General features: G+C 34.0%; 1 protein-coding gene across 1 annotated transcript; it reads right to left on the reverse strand.

Annotated features, from left to right (window-relative positions):
• Window positions 1–687: 687 nt before the first annotated feature.
• Window positions 688–3459, reverse strand: LOC125665480 (uncharacterized). Its single transcript, XM_048898128.2, has 2 exons — window positions 3415–3459; window positions 688–1200 (listed from the first exon to the last, which is right to left on the reverse strand). The coding sequence occupies exons 1-2, from the start codon at window positions 3415–3417 to the stop codon at window positions 781–783; spliced, it is 423 nt and encodes a 140-aa protein (XP_048754085.1). The 5' UTR covers window positions 3418–3459; the 3' UTR covers window positions 688–780.
• Window positions 3460–20612: the final 17153 nt, after the last annotated feature.

Raw genomic sequence — 20612 nt, forward strand, 5'->3', positions numbered from 1 at the left:
AGGTTTCCGTTTAAGAGAGGAGGTGGCGTGGACCAATCTGCAGAGGCAATGGGTCTGAAGAGTTTGCCGTTATGCCTTCAGTGTGTCCATAGTTAAGCTCTGGTGGGGTGTGTGATGAAGCCCCTGATATTACAGAGTTAGACCCCCCCCCCCTCAGTAGGTTCCCAGACCTCCTCCAGAAAATCTACTTTATGCTTGGTTATTTATTTCTTTAGAAGACTTTAGGATAATGGAGGACCCAGAGGGGTATGTACTTATGTACGACCTATGTTGAAAATTCAAATTAATGTTATTCTTTATTCGCTATTTGATGAATCATCTATGATCCCATGAAAGTCCCTTTGTTGCATTGGTATTTACCATTTGTATCAATTTGCTGTGGGACCTGTTAAAATTGTATGCCCTGCTTTTTTGTGTACGGAATTCAATGTCTCCTCTGCGTTTTGCTTTAGCTGTTAATAATTTGCTACTCTGTTAAATGTTTCGTTCATTCTGAACATGTTTAGAACAGCTAGAAATGTTGATTAAGCATTTGTTTAAGGTACGTGTCCATATAAATATGATTACTCGGTAACAACCACACCTTGTTTTATTCATTCCTGCCTACAAGGAATAAAATCAAAAACTTCTAAAATATCAGCAGGGGTAGATATACAGGATAACGTTTAAGTATAAATATTTTTATTGCTTGAAATCAACAGACAAAAAAATGAAAGACAACGGCAAATGCATAACAAATAGTAGGAGTCACTCTACCATGAACAGATATAGAACTGGTGGTTAGCCTGAGTAAATCGCTACACATGCAACTGGGACTCTTTTTTCCACAAAACCTATTCTACATCCATTACTTGAGCAGATTACTTTTTCAAATTTAAGAGATTTATAAGCCTCTTCACACCGGATGTTGTCGTTGGTGACGTAACTGGCGCTTGGTCGGTCACATTGACATTCCGCTTCATAATAAAACTGTCCCCGTTCACTTTTCAGCTTATTTTCCCACGGACATAGACTGGCAAGATTAATGTTGTATCCTGTATCGTGGTACTCCTGTACGTTTTCACATTGCTGATTGTTTCGTTTAACCAGAATTGAAGACAATCGGTTCCCATTTGAACTTAGAATTTTCCCAGCATTCCTTGCAATAATTTCCGATGGAAATATGCACAGTGCTACTGTCATGCAGATCAGAAATTTTCCCTAAAATTAAAGGAAATATGTTATGAGTAGCGCATTACTATTACAGCAATAAGGACCAATTCAGGATAACAATAGGAAAAAATAAACTATTTACCAAGACAAACATATTGGGCCGGATTTGGTTTTAGTCTTTACAAAAAGTTCATCTACATTTGTATATTCGTTCAATTCTAGTTTGTGACTTTAGCCAAAACAAATGCAATAAGCTGTTTTACACATATCGCAATGCCTTTAATATGTAGACATAGCAGGGAAATCTTAACAGATCTCGTACTATGCAGCATGATACAGGAGTACACAGTTTTAGTTCCCTATTACCAAATCATATTTTTATATACTTACATACTTTGATCCCGTGTTTTTGGCAGAGGACATAGCCGATGCATACAATTACCTCTAGCAATATACATCCATTCATCAGTCATTATACAACAACAGAACTCAAGAAGGTTGGCAAACACGGCAATGTTCGCTGGACTTGGATTTTATACGCGGTACATGTACTTACGTCGAGTAACACAGAATCAATTATTATTGTCCTCGGAGCAAAACCTGGTACCTCCAGATATAGTCCCACTTAATTGGTTGCGTTCTTATTCAGAAATTTACCCATTCTCTACCTAGAGTTCCGTGCGCTACTCGCACTATGTAAGTGAAGCCTGCGTAACGCGCCCTCTGGTGAAATAATAGAATTTACCATTTGCTTTCACTTAAATGTCTTATATGAAGCATGATTATGCATTTTAGATTACTGAAATAACATATATACAAAATACAAACGAAAGTGTTGAAAAGGCGAAGTTTTAAAAAACATGTAAAAGTGTGGTGTTAAGTGGATTCGAACTATGACAATTAAAAGGAGCCCGGCGTGTAGCTACAGCGGTGTAGCGCAGCTCCACTTACTTTAAGAGCTAAGGGTATACATATGAACCAAAGTGTCAAAAACAAGTTCCTTTATATCTGGTTTATGACTGTTGTAAACGCTGAAAATAATTATCGATAACTATTTTGCATTAAAGCTACAGTTGTCGGAGCTTTGTCTAGCTGTTCTCTGCAAATCAACTTCTTTGCGTTTATGTGAAGATAACGAAAGATTTACGTTACTATACAGCCATAATGTCCATATCTGCTTGAGTGTAAACGAAAGTGCAAACTTGTTTTTGAAAAAATGGTATGCAGCACAGGTGTGTGATCAGCTCAGTGGGTTTTCCGAAATAGACTAGATGAGGGTTGATCTATCTCTCATCCGGACGAAGCCGCTTGGAGGGAAATGGCTGACAAAGCTCAGTGATTACATGCTAACAAAACCCGAAATCGTCCGAGATAGAGGGAAGCAGGAATATCTTCCAAATTGAGATTTAATTATAATTGCGACAGTAACTCAGAAACAGTGTAAATTGTTTCATTGACTGGATTTTTGCATTTAAAATTAAGAGTTATACGGGCAAATGCTGGCTTTTTTCCGCAATTCCTTCATAAGTTTAAATAATCGTGAATTACATTTTCGCTATGACATTGAAATAGTGAAAATTTTATTCACGTAAATTTAATATGCTGTTTTAGGTTCTGATTCGCGGACGAAAAAAAATCCTGATATACGGTACTTGGTAGGTACAGTGTATTTATTAAATTTTGACCCAAGGACGGAAATACTCCCAAAAATCATGTTGTAAATTTTTCTTAATATTGCTAGTTATCAAAATATCTTGATATCATTTAAAGGACAGGTCTGCTCTGAATCCCAATGCTAAGACATACGGAAACACCGTTAATGTCAACTTTGACGTCAGTATTGAAAATAATAATTTTTAGGCTTAAATTTGTAACAATTCAAACATATACGGCAAAAATGTTGATATTATTACAATGTGACTTTGTTCCGCAATCTAATTAAAATCAGATCCTAGAATACACTCACAATCGCTACAATAGGATCTGACATAACCCCATAGGGGGTCATGTCCGCATGACCTTTCGTTGGGATTATTCATGAGAACTATCAGCAGAGTATACGGCGCAGATCTAAGAAGTTTGATTTTAATTAGATTGCTTTGTTCCGGAAACTTTTTCTCCCTTAGGTCTTTTCTTTTGCTACTCTGAATTGATCTTTTATACTACATGGCTGTTAATAGAATACTATAGACACAAATAACGAAAACAAATTAGATTGTACCTGTCTGATTAAAGGGTTGCGAATATAATAGTAATACCTACCATTCTGACTTTATGCAAATGTTCTGTTGACTGTGTATTTCTAGTAATTAGAATTCCTTGTAAAGACATAACCGACGACTCGCTCTTATATACCCACCCCGTTCTTGAGGGGAGAACTTTATCTTAGTATAAGATACTATCCGGGTACTCTATTGGTTACCTGTGAAGTACTTCCAGTACTTAAAGTTTTACGTGGGGGCACTCGTTGACAATCACTAATACTAACGGGAACTTTTCCGTCTTCCTTGCAATTGTCTTCTTGAATAATAAAGGTATTGAAATAAGTCTTATACAGAGTTTTTAAATAAGAAATAACCCTAATTATTTGATCATAATTAAGTTCTTATCTTTATTCATGGATGAAATGTATCACAGGGCCGGGGTAAGGAGGTGGGGGGTGGGGCAGTCAAACCTTTCTGGACATTTGCACAGATTAGTTTGTACTAACGACCCGTACAATAATGTTTCTAAGCAGAAACGGTTTAAACATGCAGATACGCGTTTCACCTTTTCATGAAAAAAAAACCCTACGAGTGCAATGCTATGAAATTAAAATATGTAACCATGTTTTAATCATTCGTGTTTATATTCTCAATATGTCATGTTAAGATATCACCTAGAAATGTGCACAAATATCCGCAAAACCTCTTGTTTTTAAAAAAGGTTTTATTAAGATGAAATACATAGGATATGAAAAGATAGAAACTGTGTAAAAACGAATTTATACCGCTATAGGTTAATATCATACTGTGATACACGTGGGTTCAACACCATTCGTTGAACACCATTTTTCGTTTTTTTATGAGTAAGGTAAGGACATGCAATGGTAATTTAATATGAAGTATCTTTGGGACAAGGAAGACATCAATTGTAAATTTCAGGACTCCTGTACCCCTGGTATCATAGGGGCGGGGCAAAACTGTCACAAATATATACATACGGTAAGATAATTGAAGTTTTAAAAAGGCTGCTTGTCAACAAATTTACCTACCTATGAAATAATTCTGGAAAACCATGAAATGTGATGCAACCTATTTATGGGACCAATTTATTCGTAATTGGGTTTGGATGTTGTTGTTTTTTTTCATTACGACTGGCAATGGCTGTGGAAACATTCTCAATTGGGGAGCTGCATTAAACCTACGACATTTATAATAGTAAATGACTGTACACCTAATGCTAGTGACGACTCTGCATGAATGAAAGAAATCCTGAATGGGAGGAAAAGCAAAAAAAAAAAAAAAAGAGAGATAATAAAACAAGCATTCTGAGTGTATTACATGGCAATACATAGTCCCGATAGGGCAAAAAAAAATTGGTCCCATAAATAGGTTGCATCACATTTCATGGTTTTCCAGAATTATTTCATAGGTAGGTAAATTTGTTGACAAGCAGTCTTTTTAAAACTTCAATTATCTTACCGTATGTATATATTTGTGACAGTTTAGCCCCGCCCCTATGATTCCAGGGGTACAGGAGTCCTGAAATTTACAATTAATGTCTTCCTTGTCCCAAAGATACTTCATATTAAATTACCATTGCATGTCCTTACCTTACTCATAAAAAAAAAAATACCGTACCACAACAATATTCAACGTTCATCATATAGGTTATGGTAAAAGGGAAAATTGGGGAACCAGGATAGGAATGGGTGGAAATCAACTACTATTCGAGTAGAGACTAGACCAGGAAAAAAGACAAATTTATAATTAGGTTTAGGTCTTTAACCAAATCAATAAACTGTGACATGTACGTGATCATGAATAATTTAGCTATATTGATGCATTACTATGCTAGAAGTTTTAATGAGTGTAGTACTATTATTTACAAAGATAAGATACTTGCTAAGTCCAAGTGCCATAAATTAGTGAAAAATCAACGGACCGAGACGAAATTCGAACTTGATCTGTACCTTGGTATGGCAAAGCAACGTACCAAATATCATATAAATATCTGCAAGAACAGAAAAAAAGTGCGGAAAACTGAACTGACGAACAGACGGACGGAGCGCAAACCTAAAGTCCCCTTCGTCGGTAGGGGACTACTAACCATAAAATAAAATATTGAATAGGAGGTAAGGTAATAAAAAATAAACATTATTGAATGGAATGTAAAGCAATAAACAACAACAACAACAAGACCAAACAAACAAATACAACAACAGCATATTTTAACCCCCCCCCCCCCCCCACACACACACACAAAACCCCAAAATATTGAATGGGATGTAAAGTAATGAATAATGATATTTATATAATGCCTTATAGAAAACAAATTACTCTAAGGTAAGGAGAGCCACAATAAAACACAATTAAATGAAACAAAGAACATTATAACATAAGATCTTATATCTGTAAAATTTAAAACAATATAATTAAGATCGATTACTTAAAGGTTTTTTCCCCCGAATATATAGGAGAATTAAAGACAAGATATGCGTCTAATCATTTTTTCTCTGTTGATACAGCAGTGGAAATAACGTTAACAGAACATTTGAATTCATGGAATAACCTTCTTTTTTCGAGGCTTTACCTATGAAATGGCGAAGATAACACAAAGTGATCGTTGTCAGTACTCCTGTAGGGAATACAGAATACTGTGTATTGCAGTGGATATCTAACGAATCAGCACGACAGGAGTTATCGCATTAACTTGTTTTATCATAAGATGCTGATAAATTTCCCCCCTACCTCAAAGCGGGAATGTATGTCACATTTTATAGTCACGTGATTTGACCAGCAAACTTACAACTTCTACATCCTTGTGCATGATAATGACCAATTATGACAATAAACGTGGTACAAGTAAATTAATGCAAAACAAAAGGCAAACTTTACCATTTGTATAGGTTTTGGAATGTGTGTAATTCTCAACCATATTTATGCAACGTGTTCCTTGTTTTAACATTACCATATAACATTGCATGTTCCAGCAATCGCAATTTCATTGTTCCTATTTTGCATGCAGAAAGGTATAAATAAGTACTGCCGTTGCTGAAATTAATTTTTCTGAATAAGATAGTGTTCAGTATTAAGGTGGACCGATCCTCATGTGATGTCATAGGTTTTTGCAAAATCTTCATTTCATTAAATTTTGCACATGATACATGTAGAAATATATCTTCCAGAGGAATTTTATTCACTAGATAAAATATAAAAATTGCTAAACTATTGATACTGAAAAAGTTTATATTTTTCATAGATAATTAATTATCTATAATAAAAAAATATTGTCATGGTCAATAACTCCTCTGTTGGAATTTCCTCTAGTGCATGTCTGTTATACGATGATTTCCCTAATATCCACAATTAATTCTTATATATTCATGAAAGCATATTTTAAACTGTTGACATTTAAAATTTGTCATTTCAACAACTTTTTATCAATTTTTACTCTGTTTAACGAAAATGTGTGATTATATACTTCTGTTTTTGCATGTCTGACATCTTTAAAGAGGTAGCAACATATACTGAAGAGACATTATTTGTCGAAATGCGCATCTGGTGCATCAAAATTGGTACCGTATAAGTTTTACATTATGACCCCTGGGTCGAGGCCTCTGCTGGTGGACTGTTAGTCCCCGAGGGTCTCTACAGCCCAGTAGCTAAGTACTTCGTTACTAGCTTGAAAATACGGATGTATATTTAATTGCTGTTATAAAATTTAGAAATTCATTTCAAAATTAAGGATTATCTCCCTCATGCATAGCTCTTATCCTTGGACGAATTTGGCTCCACTTGTTTGGCACGCTGTTTTTGGCTATATTTAGATCTAAAACTTCATAGTTATTTCGGATTTCAAACATTTCGGTTGAGCATCACTGAAGAGACATTATTTGTCGAAATGCGCATCTGGTGCATCAAAATTGGTACCGTATAAGTTTTACATACATCTTCTTTGGTTATTGATTAAATTAAACTATATTAAGTGGAAATTAATACAGGGTTTTCACTTTCAACCATTGATATTGATAAGTCACATGAGGATCGATCCACCTTAAGTTGAAGTACGTAAGGATATGAACTACGGCGCTTCACGCCAGGATACTTCGTGAAGCGCGTTACCGCGTTCTGAAAAGTAGGCCGGTATGAAGCTTTGCAGTTCATACCTCATGTAATTTCAGAAATGAAGTTTATTTTGTATATTTACATTCTACTTTTATTTTTGTCGGAATTTCCATACCTTAGATTATACTTACTATATTTATCTGTATTCCTGCGCGCATATTTTACAACTACAATGCATTAGTTTAAACAATATTTATTCGTAAATAATTAGATAATGTTTACAAACAATGTCTTATACATGAAATAGATTGAGAAACAAGCCAAAAGGCTTATATTAATCTCGCTCTAAACAATGCATTCACGAGGAGGTGGCTATCACTATTATTTGTAGAGATATCAAGGATAAAACATTGGAAACGTAAATCTATCAAATTATGATGTGTTCAGTGAATCGCTTTATATTCTGAATAAACTTCCCAAAATAAGATTACCAAGGATGTATATTGATGTAAGTAATGAGAGCTTGATCCTAGATGAACAATTTTATACTTAAAGATTTGTCAGTCTTAATTCTTATTCATCAATCTACAAAAAGTACGATTGAGTACTAACAGTATTGATTATGTTAAACTGAAGGTGACTGTGTGATTTATATGTATATTTCAGAGTTAAATGTTATCTTTGTAATCTCTTACTACAGCCGCCAATGGAGCTCGTACAACCATTATAGTTCCTTAAACACAAAAAAACGACATCTATTTCACGGGAAAGAATCTACACATCAAAGAAAATAACCTTGATTAGAGTTAAATATCCAGATAAATTATCAGCATATTGACTGACTGAAATATGTTGCATTCATTGTTGCTTTTTGATCACCTCTCTTGGTTGTAAGTGATGGTGTATATCACAATGCATGTTAGATTTACATTCACGGTGTATATTTCCGAACCAAACACACTTAATAGATAATGCAGGTGGGATTTCAGAAGTAAAGTTGTTCCTATTGGTTTAGAAAATTATTTGTATCTAATACAATCCAAATAGAGCAGCCTGATTGGCTGAAAGAGCAAACAATGTTTACTAACAACAATATTATCTACGAAGCTCTTGTCTATCAACCGCTAAACCATCTTTTATCAGAAGTTTGTTTGCTAGCTTCCTTTTCAGATTACTTTGTGTAGTTTGATTGTTTTTATATTCTTCGCATTCTTACTTCCTAGTTTTTGATTTAACGGAAATGATACCGACTGTGATACCAGTGACTATTTTTAAGATGAGTTTATCGTTTTGTATTTATGCTGGTAAATTCGAGGGAATTTTATAAGATCAACGAAATCATATAAGTATGTCTATCTTCACTTTCACTTAAGTATTTCACTTGAAAATCAAGCATGGTTAGTACAATATGTTAAAAGAGAAATTACCCCAGTCTTAAATTTTACCTTTACACTACTTCATTAAAGCTACCATGCATACAGTTTTTAAATATCAATGAAATAATAATTGCTTCCTATGTTAATATTTTCTTATTTTATTTCTTTTGTGTATTTCAGAAGTCTGCAATTTCATTTCACATTGCTTTCATCCTGTTATGGATAACATTGGTTTGCAATGCTATGACTTTGCCGTCAACAAAGAGGAATATCAAAGAGGTCATATTTCACCACGTGCAGCACGATTCAAATCACACAATAGAAAAAAGAAATGCTCAGAGAATGTGCAGTCCATTTCAGGGGAATTGCAACACCGTGGACATAAACAAACTGTCTATCTGTCCGTGGACATTGCGGACAAATGTGAATAGAATGCGGAGACCAAAGAGAATCAAGGAAGCAGTATGTGACTGCGAAAGACCAAGAATATCAAGCCCTGTCCCTTTAGTATGCCGTCCAGTTTACAGAACCTTCTCCGTGAAGTTGATGGATAGAAAAACACGACGTTACAAACGCAAACTTCAGCGAGTGGCCGTGGCTTGTACGGCCATTCCCAACTGCTCACAGTCTTAACAACTGAGTAGTGTTAAGAATATCAAAATATCCAACAATACTCAATGTGTCACGGACATCTGGTTTTTTAAAAGTATTTTTATGACGATTTTATTTCATTTTTACATCCTTATTGGAAACTATTATTTATGTATTTGATGATTTCTCTATTTTTTGTTTTTATTTATACATATGTATTATGTATTGATTTTTTGCCTTTGTTTATTAATAAAGTTTTGAAATAAGATAAAATGTGATTTTCGTGGACTAGAGTACCTAGAAAATGATTATTTCTCTTTTACCGATCATTGGAAATAATTGGTGGAGGTGATAAGAGTGGTGTAGTCTTTCGAGAAATACTAAAAGCATATATTCCCTAGGAATATTAAAAATGATTTTGTAAAGTTATATGCTCTGCATACAATATCTAAGACAAATGAAAACAAATGGCAGACTACTTATATTTAATATCAGTGTCATTTACATATATCACGATGGCGGTTTTATATCATATCATATCAACGGGGGATGCTTACTCCTCCTAGGCACCTGATCCCACCTCTGGTGTGTCCAGGGGTCCGTGTTTGCCCAACTATCTATTTTGTATTGCTTGTAGGAGTTATGAGATTGATCACTGTTCGTTATCTTCACCTTGCATATCATACATCGATTTAGATTTCCACAACACAAACTTTCATAAATTACTTGCAAAGTATATACATGTAATGATTCAGACTTGATATTTCTATAAGGTATGTGAATACCCTGAACAAGAAATGAATACGAGGCTAAGCAATATACAGCTTCCCGTTTCCCCAGGGAATGTTGGAATTTCTCATCAGATAAAAATGGATGCACAAGAATCCAAATCGGGTTAGTTAGTCATGGTATCAGTAAGAACATACTGAAATGGTGGGTTGCATTGACCTGTTGGTCCTGTGTTTCACAAAACATAAATGTATAGACTTAGAGTAAGTCAAATACAAAAAGAAGACAAGAACATACAGTATTGTAATTTATTTCATTGTTTTATTTGTCAACGTGTTATAATTTGCTTTCATACAACATGAGTACAATAATTTTGTACAACGCACAATTAGATAAATTCACCTATAACAATTGAATTGCTGCTTAATTGTCATCAAACAGCTCTACATTTTATACCATGTGAATTGGCTTTTTAATCACCATCCAGGGACATGAAGGTCATAATGAAACAACTATTAACTTTAACGCAGTTTGATCTTGTATAAATGTGGAATGGTGCACAACACTGTAATCAAGCATTCACTGAATATAAATTACGAAGTAAAACATTGCATGGAATAACTAAGCTGAGCAAAGTGAATATAAACTAATGACTAACAATAACTGAGAAGGAATTTACAAATATAATGAATGCTGATCAATATTGTGCCACAACTAAAATTGAATTATGTTGATGTAACTAGAAGTTTTGAAAACTTGAAATATAAAATAAAATTAATAAAAAACTGTTTCGCGTAAACGAACACCGAAACAAATGTAAAATAAATCTTGTATTCAACGTTTAGAAAAGTAGCATCTATCTTTAGATATAATCTTTATTATTGTGATTTGTTGATTTACTTAATTATTTTGGATGTGGAAAATGCATACACATGAATGATACATGTAGTTTCCAATCACCATTTTTCTGTATAAACTGGGTGATAGTGTGGCATTCTAGTTTCTGAACCGCCGCAAAATGGCTGAAATACTGCCAAAACGGCGTAAAACCGTAATCAATCAATCAATGAATGAATCTAATGTTTGAAAAATTTTGAAACATTGAAAATAGGGGAAATAATGTCAAGAAAAACAAGAGACCTATAAGTCACAATGCTAACCTGAATCATCTTTGCCTATCTTCAGGTTTTTACAATCTCTCTATTCCCATTAAAATGTTGACACTAATTATGACCCCAACCTAGCCCCACAATGTCAGGAATTACAAACTTTAACCGAACTTTCCAGTGTAAAATTTTAATCCACTGTTGTGGCTCCACATCATATCCCAGTACCACGATTCAAATAATCTCCTCATCTGTTCAACCTGAGAATGATTGTATGATTATCACGGCCCTGTTCCTCTTGCGATTTTCAAATTTCTCCTCAGACATCCCCATGTAGAACAATGAAACCGTATCCTAGCCCTAATCTACCACCGGGGCTACGATTTGAACAAATTTGAATTTTCGTCAGATGCGGAATATCGAATATTAATATTACTTACCCTGTAGTAAGATATTTAAAGATTTTCCCCGATATATTCTGATGTAAAACAACGATCCCCACATTGTGACCCTATCCTGTCCCCGGCGGCAAAGTGTCAACAAACCTGAATGTACACTTGCTTGTATAACAATTATGACAAATTTTTGTAGAGGATATGGTATTTTGAAAATTATTTTCTATATACTTTGACCCATTATTATAGCCCTATGCTATCCTCTGGGACAATAGTTACTTTGACCCCCTATTATAGCCCCATTCTATCCTCTAGGACAATAGTTTTGAACAATTTAGAATATACACCATGTACATACAGTTATCCTTGACACATAAACAAGCACATTAATACCTATTTGTGTGTGTCTCAAAAGAATGTGAATATTCTAGAATTGTTGCATACAATGTATCATATCTCAACGCATCCTAAAATGTGAGAAGTTCTTTTTCAAATTTCTCTGAAACATTACACTTACAACATATATTATTGTGAAGCTTTTAATTGGTATGATTGATGAAATTGAAATCCTTATTGGAAATGGTTGTATATGTCGATGATATACAAGTACACGTTTATTGCCCTCAATTTCTGGAAACACTTTGTCATAATTGAAGGACATATGTTTTTTATTGGAATCATTATGTACTGATTTCCTTGGATACGGTTCACGTGATCACTATCTGTAGCAACAGAATATGTAATTTTCTCTGATAATTGAGTACGTAAATGTATATTTAAACTATCTAATAGGTTACCTTTTATTCTATAAATCCAAACATTGTGAACCGTAAAATAACTATTATAAATGACGACAAAATAAGATTTTCTTTAAAGATTAAGAATACAAGTTTCTGCAATATTGTAATTTTTAAAATTGATATACTACAATAGATCCCCTTCATTTAGCCATAACTGTTTACATAGCTCTTTTTGGAGACACATATCAGTTATTCATAACTGTGAATATAATTGTGTTTGGAAACGCGATTTCTTTGGTCCTAATTATGCATATAATGATTTGGAGATACCCTTCATTTAGTCATAACAGTGAAATTTGTACTACATCAGATGTTTTACGGATTTATATATATTTCAAAACCTGACCAATGAGATGTTTCGTAACATCCTTGCTGGTCCTTCCTCTGAAAGTCTTAACAATATTGAGAATGGAAGGATCTATTCTATATCGGCTAATATCTCTGTAAAATTCCGAACAGATTCAGTTCACTGACTGATGTATCAAATACATATAAAACGTGAACACGATGTGACCAACAAAAAAAAAGATGTAAATCTCTGTATTCTATGATTATCTGCCTTTGATGTATGTAATCAGCTGAAACAACTAAACAGAGGAAGATATGAAAGATAAATCTCAGCCTGGCCTCTGTTAACACAATCAACAAGCATATCTTTGCTAAAATCCACAATGAAGTAGTCTGTGTAAAAAATGTCATCTGACATATTCATATGACATGAAACCCGAAAGACTCGTGACACGAAAGCCCAGAAAATGAAGATAAATATTTAATTTTCGACAAATCATAAATAGAAAAGTTTCCATGTTTTGTATATATAAAGTGTAAATCATGAAATTATGCCCCATAGCCAAATCGAGTTATTCTGAAGACTCAAACTGAAATCATGTACATCTTCAGCAATTACAAGGTAATTAAAAACCACAAATATGCTTCTTAATATCATCGATTAATATTATTATGTATTATGTGGATATATATATATATATATATATATATATATATATATATATATATCGTTAGTAAACGTCACCAAGACGGGTGAAGGCCTTCAAATTCAGTATATATATATATATATATATATATATATATATATATATACTGAATTTGAAGGCCTTCACCCGTCTTGGTGACGTTTACTAACATATGAGTGAAAAATTATCAAGAGAGACGTTAAACAATATACAATCAATCAATCAATCAATATATATACACTGTTTATTGTGTCGTTTGTGTGCTCATGATGTTAACTTAAACTGTTTTGTTTATTGATTTCTTACTTCAACAAAAATGAATGCCAGAGATTTTTCGCATATGTTATTTTTATTGATCTCAAAGTTATTGAAGAAAATGCGTTATATACCGATACATCTATCAGGAAAATCCCGTTTTATAAAATTTCCAAACTGTCTAATTATATATGCAATTCAAACACAGCACTATAATTTATTTTTTAATTCAGGAATATTTAAATATTTTCTTCGCTGTCTTATTTCATTACTTACTTCTGTATCATGAAACGTTGCTCGATGATTCTAAAGTTCTGAATTATTAAAAGTGATCTTATTTCCCTCAATCTCAACCACTTTCATTCATTAAACACTGTAAAAAGTCGTTAGTAAGACGAAGTTTAACAGAACAGAGCAAAATAAGTGAGCACGGTTTTCATTACATCATATCTATTTTCATATTTTCATTATGCAGGTAATTTTATACGTCCATTTATGGATAGCCCAGCAAGCCTTCTATATGACAGATACCACAGCTATAAAGCAAAGAGATATCAGTAACGATATATCCACAAACGCCATAACAGATCAACGTAGAAACATTCTGTGTGGAAATTCTGATATCACAGGTGACATGGTGTTAATGGAGGAACTCTCGTTATGTCCATGGACGATGATAATTGACGAAAACCGCTACCGCCAGCCAATCAGAATTACCCAAGCCGAATGTGCCTTTGAGCGACCTACTGAGATGCCCGGATTAGTGTGTCGTCCAGTGTACAGAGACATGACAGTCACAATCCTTAACAGTAAAGTGATAGAAAGAGTCGCTGTAGCTTGTACAGCAGTTCCAATATGTATTTAAATTTATGTGTTCGAAACCAACAGGACGTTCATAATGGGATTACACGAGGTGTCTAATGAAAACCAAATATAGGAGTGGGGGTGTAATCTTTTTTCAGTCACCTGAATATAAAATATTGTCAATTTAAATGATATTAAATTCATGCAGCTATCAGTATTCTTGGATATCTTAAAAAGATTTTCATTTTATACCAAGAGATGGATAACAAGTCTAAATTTAGAATGACAAGATTGTAGGTTGTGAAACACAAACTTGGTGATTGAAATATTATGGACTACTTCAATGACGTAAACATTATAACGACAAAATGTGGACCTGTGTAGAAAGTCTTAACGAATCACGACCCTTGAGTTGATTTTAGGTTTCAGGTTTAATGTCTCTGGTTTGTTTTGGGGTTGATATAGGGGTCTCTGGTTTATTTAGGAATGATTAGTTGATATGAAGGTCTCTCGTTGATTAACGAGTCTCGGTTTCAAATGAAGGTGATTGTGGGACTTTTAAGGAATAACTGCAGAAATTGCCCTAGGTTTTCAATTTCTTTATATTTCATATACAAAACGATGCAAAATTCATTCCTTATATTCATATTATCTTATTCATGAGATTATTGGCTTTCCTATCAAGTTCAAATGTGACATGTGCGCCAAAGTCTACAGTATTTGACATAGTAATTTCCATACCCCAGGTATTTGTTGGATTAAATATGCGTTTTGTGTTTTACAATATCACCATCCCATATTATACCCCATTTTCTTTTTCATCTTATTCATTACCGGTATGTATGTAGATGCAGGCCACTGACAAACAAGTTGATGATGCAGTAGTTTCAACTTTTTCGTTTAATGTCAGCATTTCGCAAATTCGATGATCGTTATAACAATCTAGTTTGCCAATATTACCAATCATTGGGTCAAATGCTGTCTGACATGTTTCATATCGATTGTAAGGCCCTTCTTGGCACATTAATTTTGACTACGGATAACTCCATTTACCTGATTAAGATATATGGCCCAGGGCGGGTGTGACAGGTCGACAGGGTATGATTAATCCTTTTAGGCACCCGAGCCCATCTCTGGTATATCCAGGGGCCCGTGTTTGCCCAACGCTCTATTTTGTATTGCTTATAGCGAGCGAAGCTCGCGTCGTGAAGTGACCCGATGAGCTGGCTCCAGTGATTACGCAATTGAGTCACGTGATTTGCTCTTCATCAGCTGAAAAATGATGAGGACTACCCATAATACTTCCGGAAAAATGTCGCCCTCACCGCGGAATACTTCATTGACAATTCCGTAGATAAAACAAATAAATAGTTTGGAAAGTACCACAGATGATTTTAAATTCCAGACAAGCTCCCCCATATTTTCGTACGTTTTGTTGTGGATAATTGCTTGATTTGAAAGAAAAACAGTCGCAGCTAATGCTGACGTCACAGTGTACTGTTTACATCAACCGCGTTATATTTCCCGCGTTAAATGAATTGCCTCAAGTCGTGTTGTAAGATGTTATCGGTTCTTCGCTCGTCTCAACGGTCACACCGTAAACATATTAAGAGTTATGAGATTGATCACTTGTAATGAAACTGAAATTGGTATAAAGCGAAGTGCCATAACTGAGTCAACTTCGTGAATGGGGGTTCCTCTAAAGATTCATTGAAAGCAAACACTTTTTCAAAATATTTCAATTAAACTAGGCAAGTTAAATTTATATCTGGTAATTACATCAAAATCATTAATAACAGAAATATCTTTTAGATTCGAACTGTGCATGTTAAGTTTATTTTCTAAATACCCCGACTAATAACATGTGACCCTTAATACAATACTCAATGTTGTATGTCTGTTTGTACAAAGTAAAGAGAACGAAATGGGTTGCTAAACATCGATGTTTGACCTTCAATCGTCTTATCTCTTCAATTGACGGTCAAAGATTTAGAAAACCCAATCAATTTGTGTCAATACGTTTTGTACTAAATGCTTTAGATGTTATTATAATTAGAACAAAATGACTTAAATGTTTTAAACGGAATTATTTTCCAATTAAAGAACTATAGCATTCACTACTAAAGTTTAGATATGTCTAAATTGTAGTATTTGTTACTCATTTTAGGCAACTTTTTCTCTTAATGAAATCTTTACAAGCTCAAATCATTCTTCAACGGCATTTGAAATATATCACAATTTTTTTTATCCCTTGCAATGGATGAAAGGTAAAAATACAATAAGTGATCAATCTCATTAATGTTGAAAATCTCTCGTTGTCATGTCATGCAAACAGTAAATGTTTTGGCCAATGTTTACATACGGTAGAGCGATGAAGTTTACGAATTTAAACAAATACATGACAAAACAGTGATACCACCATAACCTTTGGAACCAACTTTTTACACTTCCTTCGTCTAAAAGGGGAATTCCCAGAATCACATGGAATCTAGATAATTGTTCAGAAGTTTGTAGCGACAGAAATGTTTAGGTTGAGTACCTTTTCTTCATTGTTGTTATATTTTCTTCCTCGCTCTTAATTTTGTTTGTTTCCGATTAGGTTTGTGGTTTTGTATATGGGAGGAGGTCGTGTTTTTATCTCAATTTTTCTTTAATTTATACACAAAAAATAAAAAAGGCATTAAACTATGTCTCTGGATCAGGACCAAGACACTTGCACGCTTACTTTTGATGTCAATCTCACTTTTATAAAAAGAAGATATAATGATTGTAGAAGTGAGCCTTAGATAAAAAAAAATAATAAGGTGGGCTGAAATGTGGCTATGACATTCTAACATCGGTGTTCAACGAGAGATAAAGAGAGTGCAAAGACTTAAAGAAAGAAAAAATAATGAAAAATAAAGAAGGGGGTGGAGAGAGAGAGAGAGAGAGAGAGAGAGAGAGAGAGAGAGAGAGAATTTTATAGGCGATCTAATGCTCATTAATATTAAAACAATTTAAAGGAAGTGAACATGAAAATGTGACAAAGGATTTCAATTTGTCATTTTGATGTATATAATGAATTCTGAAAATCATTAAGATGTAGCTTTCTTTAGTAGGGAGATATTTCATAAAGATTAACTAATCTTTTCAATCCTTAGGAGCTGCCATATTGAAAAAAATATTACCTCCCTGCTGGGTTATCTCTTAGCATCCACTAGAGGGCAACACTGATGCTGATGTCAGTAGGACACATTGTGCATTTTTGGCACATTGTAAGCATCAACGTTAAAATGTCATCAGCAGAAAGTGAATAAAATATGGGATATCAGTTTGAACCTGATGTTACAGAGGAAGAAATTGTTTCTCAGAATAATTTTTCATTACCAGCAATTGATTTTAATGAGAGAGGAATTATATACATTCATGATCAAGGGATGTCTTTGTTGTCATGAGTTTGAACATTTTGTGTCAGATTACATGGATATACACATAAAGCACGGTTCTCTAAACCCATATTTTGACATGGTGTGTCTAAGTTCTGTTATAATTGATACAACTTACATTTATCCATGGATTTATGTATCCAGAGAGGAAGGGTCTCAGAAGACTTTGATAACAACTTGTCAAACAAGTAAGAAAAACACAGAAATGAAAAATATCTTCTGTATTCACATGTATTAAAATCTAAACATAACATGACATTTGTGTGTAAATATTTCCAATTACACACACACACATGTGATAGAATACAGTAACAATTCTGTTGCAGGCATGCTATCAATTTTTATGGCCTACAGACAGTTTATCAACTAGGTCAGACGAGGTCAGCCTCTTGGGGGTAAACATCAGAGTAGTTTTAATTTACCCTCATTTGTTGTGACATAAATTAAGAGAGTATTTCCTAAAGAGCACTGCAATTATAAAGGATTTCTTAAAACCTCAGACTTTGATACAGATTCTGAATAAGTAATTTTTATTAGTGTATATCATTAATATAACTGTAAATTGCATCTCCGAAATTTATCTGTGGTCCATGTATATCAATTATTATAAAATATATAATTTATATACCTATATTGCAATAGTTTTATGTCACCTTAATTATCTCCAAATATTTTAAAATCTAATAAAATTAATTGATTTGGAATCTTGAAATATAACAGTACTAGTGCTTCTGAGTAAGTTTAGAAGTTGGAGGAGCTGGAGATATTTTGTGGGAGTGTTCTCTTCTTTTTATTAATGCATTGTAATTAGATTTGATTTCAATTCTTTTTGCTCCAAAACCTTATCCATGAATTCTAATATGAATCCATAAATTTCTGCTGTATAATAGTAACCCAATCAACAACAGCAATGTGCCTCATCTACGTCTGAACACAGATGCATACAGGGAAATAATGGATGACCTCCATAAACCTTTAACTTAGAGTGTTTAATTGATCAAATCTCGTAATAGGAACAAGCAAATTAGATTCAGGACACACTATGTAGTTTCAGGGGGTCTTTTAAGTTTATTATGCAACAAATATTGTTTTCATGTTCACTTCCTTTAAGAAAATTAAAGAACATTGTGTTATTTTAGATGTGTTTTCCAGAATTCATATAAAGCGTGTGCATGTACATGAAAGGTGAATATAACGAACAGTGATCAATCTCATAGCTTCTATAACGAATACAAAATATAGAGTTGGGCAAACACGGACCCCTTTACACACCAGATCTGGGAACAGGTGGCTAGGAGGAGTAAACATCCCCTTTCGACCGGTCGCACCCCATGTGAGCCCTATATCCTGATCAGGGTAATAAAGATATCCGTATTAAATGCCGTAAAGTATAATAATATAAAGGTTATATTGAGGTGAAGGGGTATTTTTGCCGATTCCCGTCGCTTTTGTTATGAGCGTTTTGTATGATAGCAGGGCTTAACGATGCGGATGTGACCTGTCGACAAGGGATGCTTACTCCTCCTAGGCACCTGATGCTACCTCCTGTGTGTCGAGGGATCTGTGTTTGCCCAACTCTCTGTTTTGTATTGCTTATAGGAGTTGTGAGATTGATCACTGTTCGCTATCTTCACCTTTCATTAAATCACAGGCTGATTATATTATCATCTTAATGATTCAAGGACAGTTTATCAAGGTGAAGGTTAGTGGTTTTAAAAAAGTCATAATGATACCAGGAAAGACGGTAGACGCTGAATTTTGACAAAACTCTTTCTTGCAATCAATCAGTCACAAGAGATCTGAACACTGGCCACTTGTCCAAAGTCTGAGTCAACGGTAAACATTATCACAAATTATAATTTGGTTTAAACCACAAGTGGTTAATGGAGACGTCTCCGTATGAGTGAAATGTTTTTAAGAGGAACGTTGAAAATATACAATCAATCAATCAATCAATCTAATCAGATTTTCTGTTACAGAAAAAAAGTAACAAACAGAAACAACCATTACAATATTCAGGTAGATTTATGCAAGGTGAAGATAACGATATATCGAAATGTCGAATTGAAGGCCACAGCGAGAGATTTTTTCTTCTCACGTAGATGTTTTTGAATAAATTCTGCTTCATATGAATATAGAAACAGGTCAGCTAACAAAGGAGCACAATTCGTGCCTATGGGGATTCCAACAGACTGTTGGAAGACCTGATCACCAAAGACCAAGAAGATATTGTCAATGTGGAACTCCAGCATATTTTTAATTTCAACTTCAGAATACTTGTGCGTGGTGTTTAACAAAGTAAGTTTTTGAATGACTGATCACTAGATATGAATATTTCCGTTTTCCATTTTTGTTGAAGAAGCACTGTCTATGATATCAAAAAGTCTAGTCTTTAATTTATCGTGCGGAATGGTCGTGTATAGTGTTGAAAAGTCATAGGTTTTAATGTTATTGATTTGGGGAAAATTCTGCGATTTCAAGTTTACTAAAAGTTGTTTAGATTTGTTTAGAATCCACATTTGATTAACACCACTTCTGGTATATATAGTCGCACAGTAAGTTTGAAGTATCTCCTTTACAGCTGTTAATATTTTCGTGAGGAGCAAAGATAGGGGCTTGGTAGAGCACTTACTGGATCCAGCAATGTATCTTTGTTTGTAAGGGTTTTTGTGTAGTTTAGGAATCCGGTATAGGCACGGTAAAATATTCATTCGACTCATTCACTAGGATATTAAA

This window comes from Ostrea edulis, chromosome 1, assembly GCF_947568905.1.
Source record: "Ostrea edulis chromosome 1, xbOstEdul1.1, whole genome shotgun sequence".
Classification (NCBI taxonomy): domain Eukaryota; kingdom Metazoa; phylum Mollusca; class Bivalvia; order Ostreida; family Ostreidae; genus Ostrea; species Ostrea edulis.